Source organism: Phyllostomus hastatus, unplaced genomic scaffold (genome assembly GCF_019186645.2).
Source record: "Phyllostomus hastatus isolate PE091 unplaced genomic scaffold, TTU_PhHast_1.1 phas_contig_283, whole genome shotgun sequence".
Taxonomy (NCBI): Eukaryota; Metazoa; Chordata; class Mammalia; order Chiroptera; family Phyllostomidae; genus Phyllostomus; species Phyllostomus hastatus.
The window spans coordinates 8,229,064-8,252,764 of record NW_025333833.1 but is presented as its reverse complement, the minus strand read 5'-3'; the positions used below and the strand labels follow the sequence as shown (position 1 = coordinate 8,252,764).

At 42.6% G+C, this 23,701-nt stretch overlaps 1 protein-coding gene across 7 annotated transcripts in view; it reads right to left on the bottom strand.

The window, feature by feature from the left end:
• The window catches only part of RASAL2 (RAS protein activator like 2), a 278,498-nt gene that overhangs the window by 176,931 nt on the left and 77,866 nt on the right, over nucleotides 1-23,701 (bottom strand). For 4 of the 7 annotated variants that reach the window (XM_045838802.1, XM_045838800.1, XM_045838805.1 and 1 more), the window contains exon 1: nucleotides 10,255-11,136. The exons of the other annotated variants lie outside the window; for them this stretch is intronic. In XM_045838802.1, the coding sequence (XP_045694758.1) occupies nucleotides 10,255-10,846 (592 nt within the window). In that variant the 5' untranslated portion in view covers nucleotides 10,847-11,136. Of the gene's footprint in view, nucleotides 1-10,254; nucleotides 11,137-23,701 lie in introns of those variants that run through there. 7 annotated transcript variants of the gene reach the window in all.

Here is a 23,701-nt window from a genome sequence, read left to right as displayed (position 1 = left end):
AAAGCAGGAACACTACACCTGCCACCACTACCACGGTGGGTAATCAACTCCAAGTCTATCATCCTGAAAGCTGAGTGACTCAGCCGATAGCCTCTGGCTAGCCTGGAATGAGATGGCCAAATGCGCCAAGGTCAGGGTGCTAGTCCTGACACTCCCACTGCCCGCACACTACACGACCCCCTTCCACAGCCGAGTGACTTCCCACATCCCCTCCCGTGGCTCCAACGTCCGTGCCCTGACCGCTTCCTGAGCACGGCATCCCGTGGGACCTGCCCTCCGCTGCTGTGCTCCTGCTCCACTCCTCCTGGGGGCTCAGCGGGCGGGAACTCCCACGTCCTCGAAGACCTCTCACGCATCCCGTGCTCGGAGACCACAAACATGGAGGCGTAAGGACAGGGAATCAGAGAGACCTGGGGCCCACCACGGGCTAGCTGGGTCGTCTTAAGGAAGTACCATGACTGAGCCTTTCTGAGTTTCTACTTCTTTTCGCTTCTCAAGAAGTAAAGAAGAACTCGACGCCCACGGAGGACTCAGAGGATTAAAGCAGCTGAACACGTAAGAAGCGGGCAGAGTCTGGAACATCGAGCACGTAGAAATCACCGCACTTTCACTGTCTTCCCCTTTGGACTCGCTCTGCCTCTCTATTCTCAAATTTAAGTAAAAGCGTCACAATTTTCCAGATCTATAAACCTGTTGCTATGGATTCCTACTGGCCTGCATCACTCAAACTCTGTAAACCTAGCTTCAGAGTGTCTTTTTGTTTGCGTTTCTGTACTCATTTACCATCAACTCTTCTATGCTTTAGGCTTTTGGCATGTCGCGCAAACTCGGGCACAATTTAATTGTATTTCTCCATCATCCGTCTGTTATGAATTTACTATCATTTATTCTGTTATCATGTATTAATAATGTCATCCATGCTACCATCAAAACTATCTTCCTAAAAATTAAGGCTTATATCCTACTTTAAAATCTGTTACCTTTGAAATCCAAAAACCTTGGCTTGGCCCTGAGCACAGACTCTTTAAACAGTGACCCTGCACCCCTCTCCGGCCACATCTATCCACGTTCTCATCCTGTGCGTTTTTCACTGTGTGACGTCCCCCCGCCCCGCCGCCTCGTCCCCTAGGTGTGCCCAGGCCTTCACACTGCCCCCTCTGTCTACAATAATCCTAGAATACTCCCTTCCTTAGCTTGGGAGACTCTGATGAACCCAAATCCACTTCAAATGACATCTTGTCCGCTACTGCTACTCATCTGTTCAGTTATGGGCTTGCTCACTGGGCCGGGCCCCACCCTCTGAGGTGCAGGGGGGTGCATCCCCCACTGAGGGTGCACTCCTGTCTCATCCTCAGTGGCAGGGGACAAAGGAAAACACGAAGGGAGTCCATAAGGGGGAAGATCCAGATCGGCTACATTAAGAAATCAGAGCTCCCTGTGAAGAGCCTCAGATTAACGTTTTGCTCCACAGTAAATGCCAGAGACGCCTCGTGTCTGGTGTAAGGCACGTCATAAAGTTTCAACTAGTGGAATCAACTATTGACCACAATACTTAAAACCAAGTGCCTTCTCATTTGTTGTTATTACTGTTGTATTTTGGGTTTTTGCTTTGCTTTTCAAGATTACTGGAGAGCCACGAGCAACTGCGAACCAAGGAATCACTAACCTCTACAGGCCCGGGGAGCAAAGAAATGGCCCCATTGCGAAATACATCAAAATAATATCAGGTGGATCGCTAGGCAAATTTTAAGAGTGGTCATGGAGAATTCTAGTTTTTAGCTTAGGCACTAAAATTAGAATCTCTTATTTTGGAATCTGGGATTAACAGCAAATTCTAAAGCTGAAGAGACAGGTTCACGGTGTCACACCCCTGAGAAGACCTCAGATGGAACACCTATGAAGAGATAAGTTCTCCTGGCTGGCGTAGCTCAGTGGATTGAGCGCAGGCTGTGAACCAAAGTGTCGCAGGTTCAATTCCCAGTCAGGGCACATGCCTGGGTCGCAGGCTACCAGCAACCGCACATTGATGTTTCTCTCTCTCTCTTTCTCCCACCCTTCCCTCTCTAAATAAATAAATAAATAAATAAAATCTTTAAAAAGAGAGAGATAAATTCTATGCTAGGCTGGGGGTGGCTCAGCACACAAGGAACTAGGCATATTCTAGAAAAAGCACTGTATGGCTGATGTCACCATTAACCACTGGCAATAGTGGGTCAAATCCTTTCCACGGGATATCTAAATACTGGCTTCCGGTTACCTGAGGGTTCAGTAATCAACGGCTCCTCAACTCGAATTTCTCAAAAATGAGCATGGACAAAAATAACGGCAGCCAGGAGAAGGTGGAATAACGGCTAAATAATCTTTTTTGGCAAATGAGCCAGAATATTTTAAACAAATGAAGCAACTGGCTAGGAATTTTTATTCCTTAGGATACTGGCTCTCTCCTATAGATTTATCAATTTACTGACAAGGTGAATTTAAGTTAAATAACTTGGTTTTAGATTAAAAAATCAAACCCGTCCATTATTATTAAGAAAAGTATTTGCATATAAGGCACATATATTTTCTTTTTACTTGTCAGACTGCTCAGAAGTTGCACAACCACACGGAAAGAGTGAAACCCGATCGTGCAAGCATGAGACAAATAGGACAAGAAAATTTTACTTTCAAGAATCGCTTCACTGGAGCCTTTAATACAAATTCAAGGAGTAAAGCAAAGTAAAATATTAAAGTAGGTTTCTTATTGATTATGCCTAACAATTAGCTTAAATTTTATACTAACTTACTTAAATGAGCAAAATTAAATATAAATTGTGTTAATGTTGGAAGTTATTTTATTTAGCACATATTAATAAACTGAAAATACAGAAAATAATTTTAAAAACATAAATCAAAATGAAATGAGAGAAACAGAAAAAGTTATAATTAATAGTGAATGCAAAATTTTAAATCATCTTTAAAAATCACTGAATAATAAAGGTACCAAGAATGAATTCACTAAAGATAATTTCCAAATAGTTATTTATATGATTCTGAAGTCCAGAAGAGGATTACATTTTATTTAGTAAGCTAAAAAGTAATATATAGGTTTGATCTAAAAAAATCTCTCAATAATAGGGTCCTAAAAAATGCTGCATAATCTCAGAGGCAGAAACACAGAGGTGACTTACAAAATAAACAATTCTAAAAAAAGTGCTAGTGTATTTCAGCAAAAAACACCTTAAAATAATTATCCACTATAAATGGGCTATCATAGACATTCGATGCTAGTAAAATAACAGGGAAAAGTGATAAATAAATATATATATAAAAATAAAAGCCAATAAGGCACTTAATACAACCCGATATTCAACTTTGATATTCTAAAATAATAAACATAAATTTTCTTAAATTTATGAAAAAAGTCTTTAAATCTAGAGTCAAAATCATGTTTCCTGTAGTAACACTGGTTATTACCTCTAAAGACTGAAATAATCATAGGTGTTAGCAGTAGTGTGTTGCTAAAAGTTTGACAAAGACCCCTCCTTGAAACACCATCACCTTCGGTTTGCAACATCTCTGGGGCTGAAACAGCCCCACTATGGTTAATTTGAAGCTATCTACGCAGTGTCCCTAAACGGAAGTGGGGACAGACGCACCGCCACTGCAGGGTATCTCCAGCCCTCCACTGGGCACTGCTGCTGGGTTCTTCCTATCAGTTACGTGAAGCACCCGACAAATGAGATCTTATTTAATATTTACAACAACTTGACGTCTGCGTCAGACAGGTTATGTCTACTTCGCAGCTAAAAAGAGGCGGAGCCAGAATTCAACCCCAGGTCTGTCTGACTCCAGCATAAGGACTAACCAGCATCATATTATATAACGATCATCTATCTGTCTGCTTCGTTCTTGAAATTAAAATTAAAAATTTAAAATAATTCGTATTAAAATTAAAATGCTTCATTTGGCAGCTAAGGATTATGACCTACTTTAACGATCTTCCTTATATTATTATCTGTGCTAAAATTTATAAGCTCTTTGACTTTGCAGGAAAAAGCCCTTCCTGCTTTCGAAAACAGAAAAATCTGTTAAATAAGACAAGTTCCAGGGAACATTTTAAAACAGACAGAGACACATTCTGGATATTTTAAACATACGCTGAAATCACGTAGACAGGAATAAGTTCATACGACTGTTATTAATACTGCAAATAATTTGCTTAGTTCTGGATCTCATATCATACGACTAAATTTATCCCAGAAGGAATAATTGAGCATTTCCAAAAATACATTTTAACAATGATGAAGTATAAGAATACATTTGTACTAACTGTGAAGACACATTTTCTGAATAATGAAGAAACAAAGGGGAAATTAGAAACATGTTTTATAAGGTTTGACAAGCTCTATTAAACTGCTCTGATTTTATTTGAAAACAAGAACGTTTGGGATAAATGCAAATAAACTTAAAACCTACAACATAAAATAAGTGAAAATAAAAAAAACAGTGCTACATACACTCAGATTCCACTTGATAAATAATCACAAGAAACAAGAGATTTTACCTGAAAAATAATCAAACATTGTATTATAGATGATTTTATAGAAAAAATGTGCCTCTTCACTCATCAATAACATTAAAATATAACATAAATAGCCCCTCATTAAGCTAGCAATGGTGAAGGCTTTTATTAAGTAAGCACCTAACATGGACTAGACGCCTGGTTTCATAGACTGTTCACAGCCCCACAAGGTCATTATCGCCTCACATTTTGCTGATGAGAAATGGAGGGAGGCTCGGAAAAGTCCCCCGGAACTTCTCCAGTGCTCCACTGGACAGCAGCGCAGGTTGAAGTCTGAACCCGTCTGTCCAGCCCCAGAGATCCCTGCCCCGCCCTCGCCCCGGGCTATGAGAGCGGCGGGGGCAGCAGCAACAACACAAGGACAAAACAGAATGCTCAAGTCCAAGTTCAGTGTGGTCACGAGGGAAAGTCATACTCCTAAATTGCTACAGGCACTATTAATATCTTTCTAATGGAAACCTTTACAATACATAATACACTACAAAACAGTCACATTCCAAAATAAAATTCATTTGTCTTGGTATGCCCCAAGGAAATAAGCCAACAGGAAAAAGGAGATTTCCATAAATGGAAATTGTAATGGAAAAAACTATAAACAACTGCCATGCCCAGTAAAGGCCAGCCTCAACATTTCGGTCCAATGGCTTGTCGGGCGGCCCACCACCCTTGCCACTGGCAGTACTGGCCAGTAGATGTGAATACATGTGGAAGTCTTCAATGAAGACACAGGAAGACAACTTAGCACACAGTTTAGACTGATACAACCATTCTAAAAATACACATATATGTACAGTGAGAAAAATAAAACATAAATTTAAAATGATGTAGCCTATTTTTCTCTAAAGCCACTCAACTCCATAATACATTTTTTAAAGTTTGAGAATGTATGTAGCTCTGTCGCGTCACATTTTACATTTTATGCTAATTCACTGCATTAATAACCTCTTATTTCTTGGAACCTTCATTCGCTGGCGCTGTGGACTGACCTGTGTCCCCCTGGAGATCATACATTGGAACCCCGGCTCCTAGTGTGCCTGCGTTTGGACACAGGGCCTAATTTAAGGAAGTTATTGAGGTCAAATGAGGTCACGGTGAGATGGGGCCCTAACCCAACGGGACTGGTGTCTGTAGGAGAAGAGGAAGAGACACGGAGGCCCTGCGTGCAGACGACAGGCCAAGGGAGAATACAACAGGGTGAGTCCACCTCCTGCCTCGGGAGAGAGCGCCCCACCCGCCCCTTACTCTTCGGATTCCAGCCCGCAGAACTGGGAGAAATCAATGTGTTTTTTCCAGCTACCTAGTCTGTGCTGTTTTGTTATGGCAGATGAATACGCCCAGAATATATTTACTGAAAATGAAATAAATACACAGACATGTTGAATAATTTTAAATATAGTAGAATTATATATAAATAGCCTAAAGAATTAAAGTTCATTGCCTAAATTTTTAAAAACTTATTTATTAACTTCGAAATTGCTTAACGACAGACAACATAAATATCATGAGTGACAAAATATTGGACCAACAACTTCAGGACCGCTTAGATGCAACAGACGGGCGACAAAATGTTGGCTGGGTGGGTGTTATGCACGCTGAAATGCAGATTCTTAAGAGAAACCGCAGGAAGAATGCATTTCTCTGAACTTGCGGAGACCTCTCTTTTAACCGATCATGACGTAAAGCGAACAGAAGGTCCAGTTACAGAAAAGACCTGACGCACCAGGCACATCCTTGCACGAACTGGACCTCACCACTGTTTGTTATGGTGCGTCTTGAGAACTCGGAGCACTTTATTTTCTAATACGGTTGCCGATTCCCTAGAGTAAGCGAGAAAGCGGCACATCAACAAACAACATGCCACGTTCCCAGCACCAAGAACAGCGTCTCGGGGACTCAATAAACAATTGTTGAGTTAATATAAAAAGGACCTTTTCAACAAGATCCGGTGTGAAAAAGGTGTTAGAAACCAAATGAGAACATTCTTTTTAAATTATCCAGAACAAAAAATAAAGTCTTCTAATTCCCAAGTTAGGGGGTCTTTGAAAATACAACCAACACTGGGAAAAGAGGATATTAATGCTATGACATTGTAGACAGAGATAATATACCACACTTTTTGGACTATAAGATGCAACCCCCCTCCCCCCAATTTGGGAGGAAAGGGGTGCGTCTTACAGTCCGAATGTAGCTTTCCTGGCTTGCTGGGGTGGACGGGGCGGCGGTGTGGCGGGGTCACAGGTTATTAAATATTTTACCACATTTTTTGCTTCCAAACTTTTTTCCTATTTTCCTCCTCTAAAACCTAGGTGTATCTTGTAGTCCTAACAATATGGTAAGCCATAACCAGAAAGGAGAACTATCTAAGGTATATTTAGTTTCCTTTCTTATATATTTTCTTCAATTACAGTTTGCATTCAACCCTACGTTCTTATTTATTTAAGCTTTCATTCCTACCTCTGCATACTAACAGAGGGAGAACAATCATTTAGGAATAAAATTGCCTCCCGGTAATTTTTACTTTCTAAGTGTTACACGCATTACATAGATACGGCTTACATCCCGGGTCCCTGTGCCCTTGCGTAGTTCCTTCTAAGCTTCACACAGCCAGTAGGCGGCAGGAACGTAGACTGTCTGGAACTTCGTGGATCTGATACACCATAATCTGTCCAGTTATTGCTCTCTCAGTGGGGGGTTCACTTTATTTCCCCTATTGCAAGCATGTTGACTCCATGCTTAGCCATGGGCCCAATGCAGCTGGAGTTGCTTTTGGCTATTAGAAGAACGCTTAGTTTTTTACTATTGTATCATTGGGCCTGCACATTGTATCGGATGCAGAAACACACACTGCGTGACTGGAGAGCCGAACACAGAACAGTGCTGCAGCCTCTGCGCTTCTCCCTCTTACACTGGGCAGCGACCCTGACACAGCACATACACTCCTTCCCTTGGAGGGTGATTGCGTCCATTTCTAAGAAATGATTATTTGTCTACGCTCAGAACATGCACATGCTCAGAACAAGTTTGAGTTCAGAGAATTTAAGACTTAAATATTACAACTGATTTACATTCAGTATTATAAAAACTCACCAATCAGGTATCCTCTTTTTCCTTATTTTTTAAAAAATAACTATTCAAGCCCTGGCTGGCATAGCTCAGTGGATTGAGTGTGGGCTGCGAACCAAAGTGTTGCAGGTTCGATTCCCAGTCAGGGTACATGCCTGGGTTGCAGGCCATGACCCCCAGCAACCACACATTGATGTTTCTCTCCCTCTCTCTTTCTCCCTCCCTTCTCTCTCTAAAAATAAATAAATAAAATCTTTTAAAAATAATAACTATTCAATTAAGTTCACTTTCTTAGAAACAATGTCTGATAGACATAGAACTAACTGCTCTGTGCCAAAGAGTTTTAAATGCTTTGAATACCTACCACATTATTTAATACCTCTCACACCTTGCAATTCATACCAAAGGAGAAAAGTAACAAACACGAGTGGGTTTCAAATTAATAAATATATTGATTTTTTAAACATAGTCCTAAAGACATCTCTGTTCTAATATTTCCAGACCTTGCCACAATACTGTAATAGCAACTGTTAAGAACCCTTCCATTCACATAGGATTTGTGAAAAAATGGTATGGAAACTGTAATTTACACTGCATTTTCAAATTTCGTTCATCACGTGTGAGGAAGGAACTACTATTCCACAAACATGTAAAGAACAGCGCAGAGATCAAATTTCACAAATGGTAAGTGGCACAGAGGGAAGCAGATGCAGGTCTCCCAGGCCGACCGCAGGGACAGAGAAACGAAGATCACAGCTGCAGGAGGTCGGAATACCACCGACACAGACTCTGCTGGGGAGGAGCTGCTTCCCCAAGGGAAAAGGAGATGTCCTGACAGGAACCAGCTCCAGTCTCTATAGTAAAAAGTACAGTTCCGTCCGAAGAGCTTGACTCTCCACTGGAGAAGCACTGACAGGCTAGCACAGTAACTAACTGCTCAATAAAACTGCTGATCTGACGGACAGGAAGACTGTGTGGTTAAAATCCTTTATAATAAACTAGTACCTTACACTCTGCAAGTGCTTCCACATGCATAATTATGCTATGATTCAAACAGATAAGATACTAGGATGTTTTACTACAGAATATATCTCTTTAAGTAGACCAAAATGTGTAAAAAGCAGTTACACATTCTCAAAACACCTCACACACAGTCGACAGCTGGGCATATTTGCTAAAACTAAAAGTTAACTAATTTATAAATACAAGTATTTTTTTAAACCTCTAGCTTTCTTTTATCAAATGCACGCATGTTAACTACTGAGAGGCACTGATCCTAAGAATTTATTTTAAACTCTTAATTTCCCCTAATGCTCCTGTACCTCAGAGTATGATCATCTGACAAGGAAACAGATAGATTAGCAACCACGGAAATGCGACAATCTAGTCTTCCAAAAATTTTAATGGAATGTTAGTAAGACACATCAAGAAAGATTTTACTCTGGGTAATTATGTGTAAGCCAAGAGTAAGAAGAAAACATAAACATTTAATAGTATCACTAAAACTCACTGAGCAAAGAAAAATCTAGCGAAGACGGAGTTTAGGGAAAACACTGAATCACTGGCACACATGTACTTGGAAAATTACTTAATTCTTCACTGATACGCCACTCTTGGGCATTCTCCAACTCTATCTTAAAAGAGATTTAATGGTACCCCGATAACAACATTCTTTCATTCTCAATTTTAGAGTCCAGAGCTCTGCTGATGTGGTCACTCCCACAGTGAAGACCAGCTGAGGCTGCCCAGCAGTCACAGCTTGTCCAGAAACGATCTCAGCTGGACGGAGGCAGCAGCAACGTCCTAGCACTCACGGCTCAACAGCAAACACCGAGCAAGCAGAGGTCCCGGCGAGGGACTGAAACAACTCATCAGGTTACGTCGGTCACGGCCGAGGCAATCAGATAAACACTGAAGAGGGTTTTTTTTGTGTGTGTGTGGCTTTAACAATACTACCATCAACATAAAACATTTTTAAATTTTAACAGGTCCTAAGGAGATTTTTAAAACTTTGATGACTCTGTTTTCTGGAATGATTCAAACACAAGCTTCAATTTTGTCACCTGAACACCTATTCAAGACTGGCATCTTTCACTCCACATGCAAATTGTGCATTTCTGTGCCACGAGCCAACCAAAATTTCAGTTTTTTAAAACCTGCCAAAACAATTCTGCTGTAAATTGTTCTCCCTAATAACATGTAAAGAGATAATAGTAAAAATTCTGTTTCTTAATCCCCAACTTTGTCATGAGGAAATTATTTGATTATCTCTCCCTCTAAACTGCATTTAACATGGAAAACTTAAAGGTTAAAAAACAAAACAAAACAAAACAAAAGCAACTTCTATATAGGCTCCAAAATAGAGTTAGAATTTAACATAATACAAAAACTCTTTTATTTAACCAAATCCATATTTTACTATTTTTATATATATTATTACTACTCATTTAAAGAGGATCTCTGAAGTACTGTTTATCACTTTTAAAGAAATGCACTGATTAAATTTGGCTTATACTGAGCAAATAGTATGGCTTACTATTGTTTACTTATTATGAAACACAACCCATTAAAATCCCACTAGTGACTAAATCAGTGGTCCCCTCTCCCCCTCACGCATCACAATATACCTTCTCTTACTGGCTCATTGGTTGACTCTCCCTTTAGACTCAGCATCCTCGAGAAGCCATTGGAAAGAGTAGAGAAAATGCCACGGATGAAATATCCCTGCTGCTCAGGCTCCGCTGGAGTCGGCCACGGCCTAACAGATCTGTTTCTGCAGCGAGGTTCTGGCTCCGAAAGAGACCTGCTGAACGGAACCCGGAGTGCCCGGGTGCTGGCCCAGTTCCCCTTCTCCGCTGGTGTTCCAAGGACCTCATGAGCAGAAGCAGCCGCGTGATCTCCAACCATCTTTGGCAGGACCTCTTGTGGTGGTTCATCCAAGTCCTCCTCATTATTCTGCACACTTTCCTTTGTGTCCCCTTTGCACCTAAGGCTGGGACGTGTTTGCCACCGATAAGCACCCAATGGCTTTCCTAGACCGAACACATCGTGTTCATTCTTCTTCCTCTTGCTCTTCACCGGACCACACCATGGGTAACTCTTCGGGCTTGTTCCCCCTGTCCCTGAACTGGCACAAGCAGGTGCTGATAGAGATCTCTCATAGCTCGGAGGACCAGGTGATGTCTGTCTCTTAAAGATGCTCATCTTCCACGACTCCATTTTTTAACAACCTCTCTACGCTGGAAGTTCCCTCCACTCTGCAGTCTTTGCAGCCGAACCACGCTTGTCCGTTCAGTCCAAAACATTCAACTGCTTAAGTAGCTTTCTTTGTGTGGCTTTGAACCACAACACATGTTGCTGCTTAAGAGCTGGTGTCGTGTTATTCTATTACCCCATTTTCCCAGATCTCCGAAATTTCGGCAGCACCCAAAAATCTCCTGCCTGGAGCAAATTACCTTCAGAGTAGAGCAAAAGTAAAGATTTCCAGAAGATTATCTTGCTTCCTTCATCAGGTCACATTTTTGTACTAGGCTTTCAGGAAATGATTTTTTTTTCTTTAAAAAAAAGAAGTGAAATAAAAGCAACCAAAAACCCGCAGACACCTTTATGGACCAATAGTAGTTAAGTGCTCCCCATGCAAATGATGGGGGTTAAAAACAGAATGTGAAAGCGTTCAAGCTGACATTCACACCCGCCGGAAGAAGGAAAAAATTTGACTAAATGTCTGCTCTTTAAGGGACAGCTCTTCAGAATAGTTTTTAAAGTTTGGATTTCAGAAATTTAATTTCAAGAAAATCAATGCTATTTATAGTATTTCTCTCAGAGTTAATATTGTTTCCTAGTCCATAGGTCATCACACACTGTTTGCTTGAGTAGGCAGGGCCATGTGGAGAAAAGGGACAAAAAAAAGGTCAAAATGTAAAGCCATTTTTATTGTGAATGTATAATGGAGAGTGAAAAGAAACAGAAATAGGGAGAAAAAGAGGAGAGGGGTAAAGAAGATTTACTCGGAAAGATAGCAAGGAAAAAGGTCTTGAGGCAAGATCCTGTGGCAACTGGAACATGGGACCCTACATACTTACATGATTTCTAGAAGGGAAAAGTTTGCTTTGTAAATTGAATTGGGGTAAGTTGTCTGGAAAAATATTCCCTATTTATATAACCAAAGAAATTCCTTTATTCCTCTTCGTGCTGCTTACAATTTTAAAAAAGAGCTGACTATTTAAAATTTTGTTACAGTAAGTACCTTCTATTGCACCAAGATCACGAGTGCCAAGATTCTGGTTGGTTAATTTTTTTTCAACTGTCTGCTCATAAACTCCTGAAAATAGGGGTTTTGAATGGAAAGCCTGACAGACTTTAGACCACCAATAAAAGAGATATACCATGGCAATCAAATCACTTTGCAAGTTAAGTAAAAAATGATGATTTCATCTGAAAAACTAAAAATACTATCCATTTATTTGCATAGTGTGTACAATGAAAAGGTTCTCACACTAAGCCTCTTACTAATGTAGAAATAGTAAACTTAGTAATATACCTATTCTTTTGAACATATTAAAATGTTCTAATTATTTCCATGATCATAAAGAAATAAGCTCATTTTCACCTGCTTCTATAGTCTCTAAACTTACAAGTTTCTATATTAATGTTGATGTACTCAGCTTTTCCAAAAGCATAATATATCAAATTAGAGAAACTTAAAATCATAATTTTTTTCTTGTTTAAAAAGAAAACACTCAGAAATGTGGATCTGGGTGTCGATGGCTGGGGTGGAGGGGAGTGGTGGAGGGTAAATGCAGACAACTGTGATTGAACAACAATAAAATAATTAAAAATACATATACATATATAAAAACACACACACATATATATATACATATAAAGAAATGTGGATCTGAACGAAGAGAAAAATAACATTAAGCTCTAGTCTGTATTATGGCACATCAAACCATTCATAAAAATTAATCTGTAATAGAAAATAAACCTGAACAAAAAATATAAAAATAATAATGCTTGTAAAAGAATCCAGAAGAGAATAATTTTTGAACTGAGGGTAGGCAAAGATTTCTTAGAACACAGAAAGCAATAGCCATAACACAGAAAGCAATAGCCATAGCATGTGAATTTATAAAAATCAGAAGTTTCTCTACAAGAGAAGACATTAAGAAAATCACAGTGGCTGCGCCAGTTTGCACTCCCACCAGCAATGCATGGGGGCTCCTTCTCCACAGCCTGCCCAACACCTGTTATTGCTGGTCTTGTTGATCATGGCCATTCACTCTGACAGTTGTCGAGTGGCATTTCACTGTAGTTTTGATGTGCATTTCCCTAACAGCCACTGAAGTTGAGCATCATGTCATATGTCTGTTGGCCATTTGTGTGTATTCTTGGGAGAGGTGTCTGTTCAGGCCCTTTGGCACTATGGAAAACAGTATGGAAGTTCCACAAAAACTTAAAGAATAGTTACCCTATGACCCAGCAACCCCTCTTCTGGGAATCTACCTGGAAAATCTGAAAACATGCATTCGCAAAGATGGATGCACCTCTTCGTTCACTACGACATTATTCACAGTGGCCCAGACAGAACAACAACCAAAGTGCCCCTTGACAGGTGACTGGACGGAGAACATGGTACAGACCTACAGCTCGGCCACAAGCAAAGACGAAACACCGCCATTTGTGACAACATGGATGGGACTCGAGATGATCGTGCTAAGTGAACTAAGTCAGGAAAAGTTAAGAACCACATGATTTCACTCATCTGTGGGACATAAAACTGAAAGTAACAAATGAATAAATAAGAAAAACACTCACAGACACAGACAACAGCATGGTGGTTACCTCCCTTCCCCGCTCTCTAAAAATAAATATATATAATCCTTAAAAAAAAGGAACTATGCGTGTGAAGGCAGATAAAATATGACAGAGCAGATGGGACAAAGTGCACACAACTGCTGAATCTAGGTAAAGAGGTTTTTGCACTTGAAATTTTTCCATAGGTTTGTAATTATATCAAAATAAAAGTACTCAACTTCTTAAGAAAGTGTACAAGGAAATATTCTTAAATTTCACAACTTCCTGTGGGTTTATAACACAGATATTTTTACTATTCATACAGAAATAGTATCTGTGTCAGAGTACCTTTTGGGTAATTAACAAAATATCTACTTTCACAGGTTTTATGGAAAAGTTAATGAAGATCACCCATTAAAATACCTCAATGGAAAATCAAGGCTGTCATTTTGAGAAAAGTTGAACAGTGAGGGTAGAACCTGAGCCCTTTAACCCACACTGACATTCAGAGACTCAGTCTCATATGAGAAAACACTTTTACACACTAAATAGGCAATATCATGGGTAAACATAACTATTGTGGCTTCTAAACTCAGAAACTTGATCCTTTTGAGGAACTACCACAATTCCCCTGAACATAAACGTCCTTATTTGGGGAATATGGACCTGGAAAATACCAAACAGCACAGAAGAAGATTCAAGTGGAGTCAGAAAGCAAAGAGCTACTGACTGAGGCTGTGACAATCTCGAAGCGCGAACAGTCAAAGGCATAAAGGAGAAGGCTCCTCTCCCTCACAGCCGGCGAGGGAGAGGAGGGAGAGGAGCCTGGCCAAATGCTCCTTCTCATTACGAAGGCCGAGGATCGGGTGCGTTACTTATTTCTCTAAGTTTTCACCTTCTATCTGAATTTAAAACAACAACTTGGCACTCTTCGCCTGATGATGGCTTTTCTTCGATTCTATACAGGGGAGGGCAAAGTAGGCTTACTGTTGTCAGTGCGTGAGACAGTTTATTCTTGTGCTATTAGTTATCACATTGATTTCCATGAAACAATACTCCTTTTCCTACTTTTGCCCAACCTTGTACAACGAATTTAAGAATTTTTAAAGAAAATATTCACGGGATTTGTAATTTCTTAGTTAGAAACAATGACGCCCGTTCTACTCCATTATTACGCCCATTATGAAACCTGTAAAAACTGGTTGATTGTTGAAGTGTCAGAACGAGAATGTTTCTGCCATCTCAAGTATCAGCTAACTACCTTAAATTTTCCTTACTAATAATTCGTAGTTTTTATTTTTTCCTTTTCATTGAATTTATGGGGTGACACTGCTAACAAAGTGATGCAAGTTGCAGGTGCTCAATTCCACAGCGCGTCATCTGCACACTGCATTGTGTGTTCACGGCCGCAGGTCCCGTCTCCTTCTGTCACGGTTGTTGCCCCCACCTCCTCCCCCCCCCACCTCTCCCCCCGCCCCCCAGCATAATCTGTAATATTCAAAACACATCATTAACAACCATTCTGGTTGCCAAGTCAAAAGAAACGTCTGAATTCTCTAAATGAGTATGAAAGTCCCTCTATTCACAGTCGCATTTCAGATCATCGCTGAGCACCTACGACGCCTCGGTCGCTGCACTGGGACTGGAGGAACAAGAAAGAGCAGGACAGGCTGTCCCCGCCCCCCTGGAGTGGCGGGCCGGCAGGAACGGGGTACACTGGGAGGCGGAATGCAGGGGCGTTGGAGAGGAGTGTGGGAAGGGCATTTTCACCCAGGCCAAGGCAGAATGGACAGAACCAGTTCCTTCTGAGATTCTCTTGATCTTGAGACTCTACTGTTAGCATCAAGTCCGCTACAATGGGACGTGCATTCCTCAAGATCACCACACGGCACAGAATCGCACAATAAAACTACAGGACTGGTGGGGAAGATGGGGGATTGGGGAGCGATACTCAGAAACTTCAACAACACGTAAGACAGGAAGCTAATAAAAACTGTAGACCACTTTATCTGAATGCCAAATTGAATATGGAACATTACCTTAGAAAAGGCTTACATTGAAAAAAAAACCGTGCAAGTGGGCAACAGGTCTGCACTTCATTGTTTTTGCAAAGTGCCACCTGAAATCCCACGAGCAGCTGTGACCCCACGAGTGGACGGTGTGGCTGAAACCCACACAGAGCATGAGGTGTCTGGTGATTGGCTGAGATGTGGCTGGCTTTTGAGTATTTCCTACGTGGCGCGGTTTCCCTGGGCACAGCTTTCCCCATTCAGCTAGTGTTTCTCAGATGAATGGCACGTAAGCGAACACAAAATTCATAACTGTTTTTGCTTGCGTATAACTGGTATGGCAAAAAAGCAGGTAAAAATCAACAGGAGAACTTACCATCAGAAGGCACAATAAAAGCAAAGGGGAGATGGCTCTTCACCTCAGTAAATTCAGTTCAAGCTTTTTCACTTTTTTCTTTTCTTTTTCTTCTCTTTGTCAGAACAGTAAGAACCAAAGGACCAAATTCATGATGAGGGCCCAGAGGACCAACCACACACACACACAAAAAAAATGAAAAAGAAAAAGCAACAAATCTGCTTGCAGACCGACGCTTCACACTTTGTGCGTGTGGGCGACCACCTGCAGACTGCATTAGAATGCAGAGGGTGCTTCCGTGTGCGTGGGTGAGGGCCAGAGGGTCTGCATGTCTAACAAGCTTCTAGGTGGTTCCTATGGCGCCGAGATGGACACATCTGTGGAGAGCGAGCTGTGCACAGATTTTCAATGGAAGTTCTCAAATCTGCCACGAGACTCAGTGAGGTTCACCAAAATAAAGAACCGTATTGGGATTCGAGGGCAAAGTGAGAACATTTGCCTGAAATATTCTGTGAGAGTCTACATATCTCGTAGAGGTTTAGCAGTTCTCACGGTGGTATGTATGCTGAGAATCAAACATATAGTAATTCTGGCCAAATCGCTTCCTTGCAGACAGTAAAGACTACAACATAACATGTAAATAAAGCCCCACTAAAACTCCTACAATCTCCTGCACTTTATGAATTGCAGCATTTGTTTAATGGAAGGAAGCAAGGAAGAAGGATCCTGCCAACGGCCATCAGCACGAGAGCGACTAAAATACCCCAGTGCACACCCACACAAAAAGAAACCCACCTGTATTTCTATGTGCTATAAAAACATGCACAATTTTTAAGAACAACTATCTCTGTGGGGAGTACAACTGAGAAATCACCTTAGATCTTGAGAGTATTAATTCTGAATTGTAAGTCCACAGTATGTCCACAATGATAAGAAAAACTGAAAACGGGAATTTCTGTGGTGAGAAGGACAAGAGAGGCTTCCAGCCAAGAGGGCAGCGTGGGCCGCAAGCCCTCCCACAGCAACAGCATTGTTACAACGGAACTACAGAACGGCCATCCTTCGGAACCGCCTTATCAGACATCTTGCAACTGAGGACAGAGAGAAGCCCCAGCGAGACTGGAAGGAAGGGCAGAGATGTGGAGCGGGCTGGTCCCACCTCACCTGTGCCAGCTGAGAATCAGAAGGGACATCTCAGCTGTGGGGGTTCCCCCTGAGAAGCGAGGGGTCCCAGGCCCACACCAGGCCCCCCAGTCTAGGACTCCAGTGCCAGGAAGAGGAGTCTCCACTACTTCTGGCATAAACACCAGTGGGGATTGTGGCTGACCGAGACAGGGGACTGCTCAAGTCCAGGCATTCCTCTTAAAGGGCCCACACAAGGACTTTCTTGGACTCACTCACTTGGGCTCCAGTGCTGGGTCAGCAGCTTGAAAGGCACCGGGGACACACAGGGAGACGCTGAATTGTCTAGTATCGGTGCCAGAGCTGGAGAAGCAGCTTCCTCCCACACAGAGTGCTGGCAGAGGCCACTGTTCTTTTCCTGAGCCCTCCCCCAGAGACAATGGGGATGCACCACATCCGAGCCTCCACCGACTGGGGCCTCTCTGTGCACCCCACACTCCCGACTCCCTGAGACCCCGCCCCACGCAACTTCTGGGCCCACCCAAACGGCTTCCAGCCGCTTTGCCACACAAACAGCCTTTCTCGGCTCCTGCGTCAGACTTCCCTACAATCTCTCAAGCAAGGAATATCTGGCCTCAGCATGCCCTGTACCTCTTGCTAAGTGGCCCCGGGCTCGGCACTAGCGGCGGCCAGCCTGGGTTCGCAGCTCGGCCTCTCCTGGGCACCTATCTCCCAGCCCAGCACAAGCAGCAGCTGGCTTTGTAGCTCAGGCTGGGTGGCTCTGGGCAGAACAAAGGCGGTGACTGACGTGGGTCTGCACCTGCTGAGAGGTCCCAGAGCCAGCACACCCAGGGGACAGCTTCGACCACGTCAGAATACCACTCAACCACCTCCACAAGGGACACCCTCAAGAGGCGGACTCCCGGGGCACCAGAGCCCCACTGAAGTAACTCATGCCCTGCGGGGCAAGCCTCCACACAGCTGACCCTCCGGGGCGGCAGGCGGCCACTGGTCACAGACAGTCCTGGCAGCCAGCTGACCTGCGGATACACTGACCTGTTTAATCAAACAGTGCCAGAGATAACAGGCTTGTCCATAATGACTTAGTTCACTGAAAAAAACAAAACAAAACAAAACAAGAATGCACATGTACCCAAGTTGCCCACTCAGGTTCCCTAAGCTGCTTACATTAGCCCTTTCCAAATTATGATTCGTACAACACAGTTGAGAAGTTCAGGCTTAGAAAGCGTTGAGTGTGATATTAAGTTCGGATATCCTAGTGCTTAGTTTAAATACTAAAATTCTTTCCTTTTTAAAGCGTATCAGAGGATATCAGCTTCTCATTAAAATGTCTTTTGAGATTTATTTCAACTAAGGAAAGCAAGTGGAGACGAAAGACAAAACCTGAGCTTGCTCAGGTCACACACAGTCTGCCTCCACTTCCTGTCCTAGGGCGCACCCTCTGCGCGCCGGGACTCTGCCCCATGGGGCTCACGTGCTCTTTGTGACAGAGGGCGCGACGTGTGGGACCGTGGATGGTTCTGCAGTCCTGCTCCTAGAATGAGAGGGTGCGCACCTCTTAGATCAACGCGTGAAAAGCTTTAAAAACATGATTAATTTCTATAAACCAGCAGAAGACATCTTTCGAAAACACAAAGTCCTTGTTTATGCCAAGCTAAGTAATTAATAACAAAACATCCCCTTCCCATCCCCTATCACTGGCGCCCGTCTGCTTCCCGGCGAAACGCTTCCTGCGGTGACCGCCGCCTCCCTTCTGAGCGGTAGGAGCTCACACACGTACCTGACCTGCACGCAACCGCTTCCCACTTAAGGAGACAGAAATACATCTGGAAGGGCTAAATGAAGATTATTTTTTTAAGAGACAAGTGTTGGAATCAATGATTTCTTAAAATAAGAAAACATTTTAAAATAAAAGCAAAAGCACATTAAGACTCCTAATGACAGTTTTCAAGTCTTTTAAAAAATATTTTATTTATTTATTTTTACAGAGGGAAGAGAGCAGGGGAGGGGGGGAGAGAGAGAGAGAGAGAGAGAAACATTAATGTGCGGTTGCTGGGGGTCATGGCCTGCAACCCAGGCATGTGCCCTGACTGGGAATCGAACCTGTGACACTTTGGTTCGCAGCCCGCACTCAATCCACTGAGCTACGCCAGCCAGGCAATCAAGTCTTTTAAAAAATACACACATATAAACTTCTGGTTTTTCTCTAACCTCTCTGATCACACCTTCTCTGTCTCCTTCGGGGCTCGCTCTTCTCCGTCTGGCCTCTCGATGTTGGGAGTTTTTCAGATTGGGTCCTTGGCAGCCCCTCACCCTACTCTCACCACTCACGTCATCCTTCACGGTTACCGTACCAACTCACACCTCCGGGTCAGAACCTGTCTCCTCTGAGCAACACACGCATACGCTCGACCTGCCGTTTTAAGGCTATCTCAAACTCGAGAGCCTGAAACTAAGCCACGATCTTCCCTTTGAAAGCTGGTCTCACTTCGATGTTCCCTGTCCCAAGGAAAGGCTCCATTATTATTCATCCAGCTGCACAAAGCCAAAGTCGGAGTCATCCCCGTCTCTTACCATTCAACATCCAACCCCTGAGCCTTGCTGATTTTCCCTCCTAAGTGTTATTTAATCTATCTACTCCTCACTATTTCCCCTAAATCAACCTACCACCATTTCCCACCTGGATTATAACAGCCTCCTAAATTCATCTACCTGTACCTCCTATTAACCTTGCAAACCACTGTTCTCACTGTTGTCAGAATAATATTTCAAAATACAAATTTACTGCATCCCGTTTTAAACTTTTCAATGGCTTCTTACTGCTCTCATGAAAACAACACAAAGTATGCCCTGGCTGCCGTGGTTCAGATGGTTGGGCGTCGTTCCGCAAAGCGAAAGGTCACCGATTTGATTCCCAGTCCGAGCAAGTGCCTGGGTTGCAGGTTCAGTCCCCAGTCAGGGCGTGTGCAAGAGGCAACCACTTGAGGTTTCTCTCCCTCCCTTCTCCTATCTCTAAAAATAATAAACTCTTTAAAAAAAAAAGAAAACAACACAAAATGAGCCAAAATTCCTTAACATAGCCTGATACTTTTAAAAAGAGAAGGACAGCGAGATAGTAAGGATTCAAAACACAAGACCCAACTGTGTGTTGTCTACAAGAAACCTGCTTTAAATAAAAAGACACAAATAGGTTAAAATAAAGGCACGGAAAAAGCTATAACATGCTAACATGCTCATACACAAGATACGCTGATCAAAGAAAGTTGAAATAGCTATACTATTTTCAGCAGCGAAGAATTCAGAGCAAGGAAAATTACCAGGAATTTTTAAAAGGCCTTCACATAATGACCAAGGAGTCAATTTCTCAAGAAAATAGAAGAATCCTTAATGTGCATGTGCCTAACTGCAGGGCATCAAACTATATGAGGCAAAAAACGGTGGAGCTGCAAGGAGAGCTAGGTGAGCCCAGTATTATGGTCGGGTATCTGAACGCCACGCCATCAGAAATGGACAGACCCAGCAGGCAGAAAATCAGTAAGGACGCAGCTGAACCCCAACATAGCACCAATCAACCGTATATAATTCACACATATAGATTACTTCAACAACAGCAGAAGACACGTTCTTCTCACACTCACATGTAACATGTACCGAGACACATCACACTTTGGGCCATAAACACACCTTCACAAAATTAAAAGACTAGGAATCATACAATGTGTGCTCTCAAACCCCAGTGGAATTAAACTAGAAATCAATACTGGAAAGATTTCTGCAAAATCCCAAAATACATGGAGATGAAACAACACAATTCTAAAGGACACGGTAGTCAAAGAAGAAATGCCAAGAGAAAATTTTTTAAATTTTGAACTGAAATAAAAATAAAACCAAATCGTTGGGACACGACAAAAGAAGTGCTTAGAAGGAAGCACAGTCGTAAAGAAGAAATGTCTAAAATCAGGAATCTGAGTTTCCTCCCAGAACACCAGGAAAGAGGAAATTAAACCCAAAGTGACTACGTGTAAACACAACTCTTAGTGCAACAGGGAGAGTCAAATGCTTTGAATTTATATCTAAAGGGTGAGCTAAAAGATCAAGTCAGACAGAGTCAGCGTGACTCAGGGAAAACAATCCAGACAAGGCAGAGGAGGTCAGGGAGCCGGCCTCTCGAAGAGGCCTGAATTCCAGAAGGAGAAGGTAACCCCAAGCCTGGCTAAGCCGAGCACCGGGAAGAGCCTCCACTAAGTTGTACGGTGTTCTGGCAGGAGATGGAAACCCTTCTGAAGTTTGTTTGGTCCGTGGAAACATGGGATTCCCAGATTATCACTACGCATGGGGCTAAAATCCCTCACTGTCGCCCTGGCCAGTGTGACTCAGCTGGTTGGAACTTGGTCCTGTACACCGAAAGGCCGTGGGTCCCGGGCGCAGGCCTGGGCTGTGGGTTCCGGTCCTGGTCGGGGCGCCTGTGAGAGGTGACAGACAGATGTTTCTCTCCTGCATTGATGTTCCTCTCCCTCTCACTCTTTCTCCCTTCCCTCTCTCTAAAGTAAATAAAGTAAAAAGAAATAAAATGCCTAAATCTCAACGGGCCTTTAACAAGCAGTATTGCCATGAATCAGCTAAAAGTAAAGGATTCCCTTATGTTTTTGCATTTGTGTTTGAAAGTACAGCCCCATCACTAGGCAAAGGAGGCATTCATGAAGACAGCCATATACTGGGTAAATTCTACCGCGTGATATTCTGGGAAATGAAAATTAGCCCAAGTTCCTCTTCATCAGATTCTTCCTTTATCTTCAGTGAATCAGCCACCTTCTGGGACAGGAACAAAGGAGCTGACACTCTGGATCAAAACAATGAAAATTCCATAAAAAATGAGGAGCCCGGGCCAGACAGTCACTTCTCCACTCTGATCTCATTCTCTCAGGAAGTTCTTACAAGGGATTTTAAAAATCCCATATTTGCCATGGCCCTGGCCAGTGTGGCTCAGTTGGTCGGAGCATCATCCCATAACCAAAAGGTTGAGGGTTCAAATCTGCTCAGGGCATATACCTAGGTTGTGGGTTCGATCCCCAGTCCTGGCACTTACAATCCTAGTCTGGGTGTGCATGGGAGGCAACCAATCGATGTTTCTCTCTCACAGCAATGTTTCTCTCTCTCTAAAAGCAGTGGGAAAGTGTCCTCAGGTGGAGATTAATTAAAATTAAATCCTATCCATTTCATGGAAGTCCCTACCCATATTTGATATCCTAAATGAGATTATTCTTCAAGCTTCTCTTTTACACATTATTTTGCATCATTATCATAATTCTCCTGGGAATTACATCCAAAACGTTACCACGTCATTTTTAAGTTCATAGTTGGTAGTAACATTCTACGATTATTAGTCAATATAGATCTCAACATCATTCCTACATTTAAATACCGAATCTCAATTTCATAATAGTTTTTAAAACTAAAATCAGTGTTGTCAACATTGTTTCTGTCACCTAAAAATGAACCCTTTCCCACTTTTGTTTTTCTGTCCTTCACGGTGTGTTTCCACTGAAAGACCCTCGACCTACACCCACGAGCGCCACAGGCCATCTTCCAACAGCGGTCGTGTGGACCTCGAGCATGTGAGTAATAGCCCCAAACTTCTTCATTTCTCGTAGTCACCCTTGCCCTCAGGCTGTTCGCACCTCCACTAACATGCAGTTCTCCTCGCCTCCCCCGCTCGGGATCACTGAGGGCACTGCCACCTCCCGCCCGTCCCCAGCACTGTGTGTCCCTCGCTCCTGGGCGTGCTTGTTGGCATGAGCAACTCGGCAGACCACAGAGCTCAGAGAGGGGAACCTCAGACACAGCGATTGGAAATGCTGTTTTGTCTTTGTTCGGTTACTTAGGCCTGTTACAGTTCACTATACTTTTTGTTGGGTGAGTTCTTCTGTCATCCATTCATTCGACAAATATTTCCTGAATGCCTACTACCTTGTGATAACTGAACTAGTTGCACATATTACTCTGGCAGCTTTTGGTGACTTCCACAATTTTACAGTTTCACTTTAAACGTCCTATTGCAATAGACCATCTCAACATGTACCAGAATCCCAGACACCTAGAGGAACTTCAGAAACTACACACTACATGTCCTCATGTTATAGTTCCCTATGAATATTTAGTGAGAAAGACTTTTAAAAACTGCTACGGTCAAAACATCCATTCGAGTCCATCCACAGATATGTTTGGGGCATTGGCTGTGTGCTCAGAGTTGCCCAAGGACGGGGCACAGAGAACAGCGCATCCTGTGTTCCCTCAGTGACCCAGCAGCCCCGTCGGGGGAGCGGACGTGCGCACTGATGATAACTGAGCGACGGGCTCCTTACTCCCAAGTACAGGTGCGCACGGAATCTCACGGGGACAGAGCGGGAACCACGTCCACTCTGCGGGAAATTGGGGCGGGGAGGAGCTCTTTATTTTACATGTTAATCCTTTGTTTTATATGAATTTATAAATATTTACAAATATCTTTTCTCATTTTATGGCTTGCCTTTTCCCTCTTCTTACAGCGCTACAGTTATGACTTTGACGTGTTTTTAGTGTAAATGGTCCCCAGATTTGCAAAGCAGTAGATTTGTAGGCATATGTGATACTTTGGCAACTATGTGCTTATTTTTTTTTTTAATCAATGAGAACAAGTACCACAAAGCCAGAAAAAAAAACTTTGAAAATTAAAAAGACTCATTTTTATTTTTAAATTGAAAGCCTATAATATTCCTCATTCTTGTTTCATTT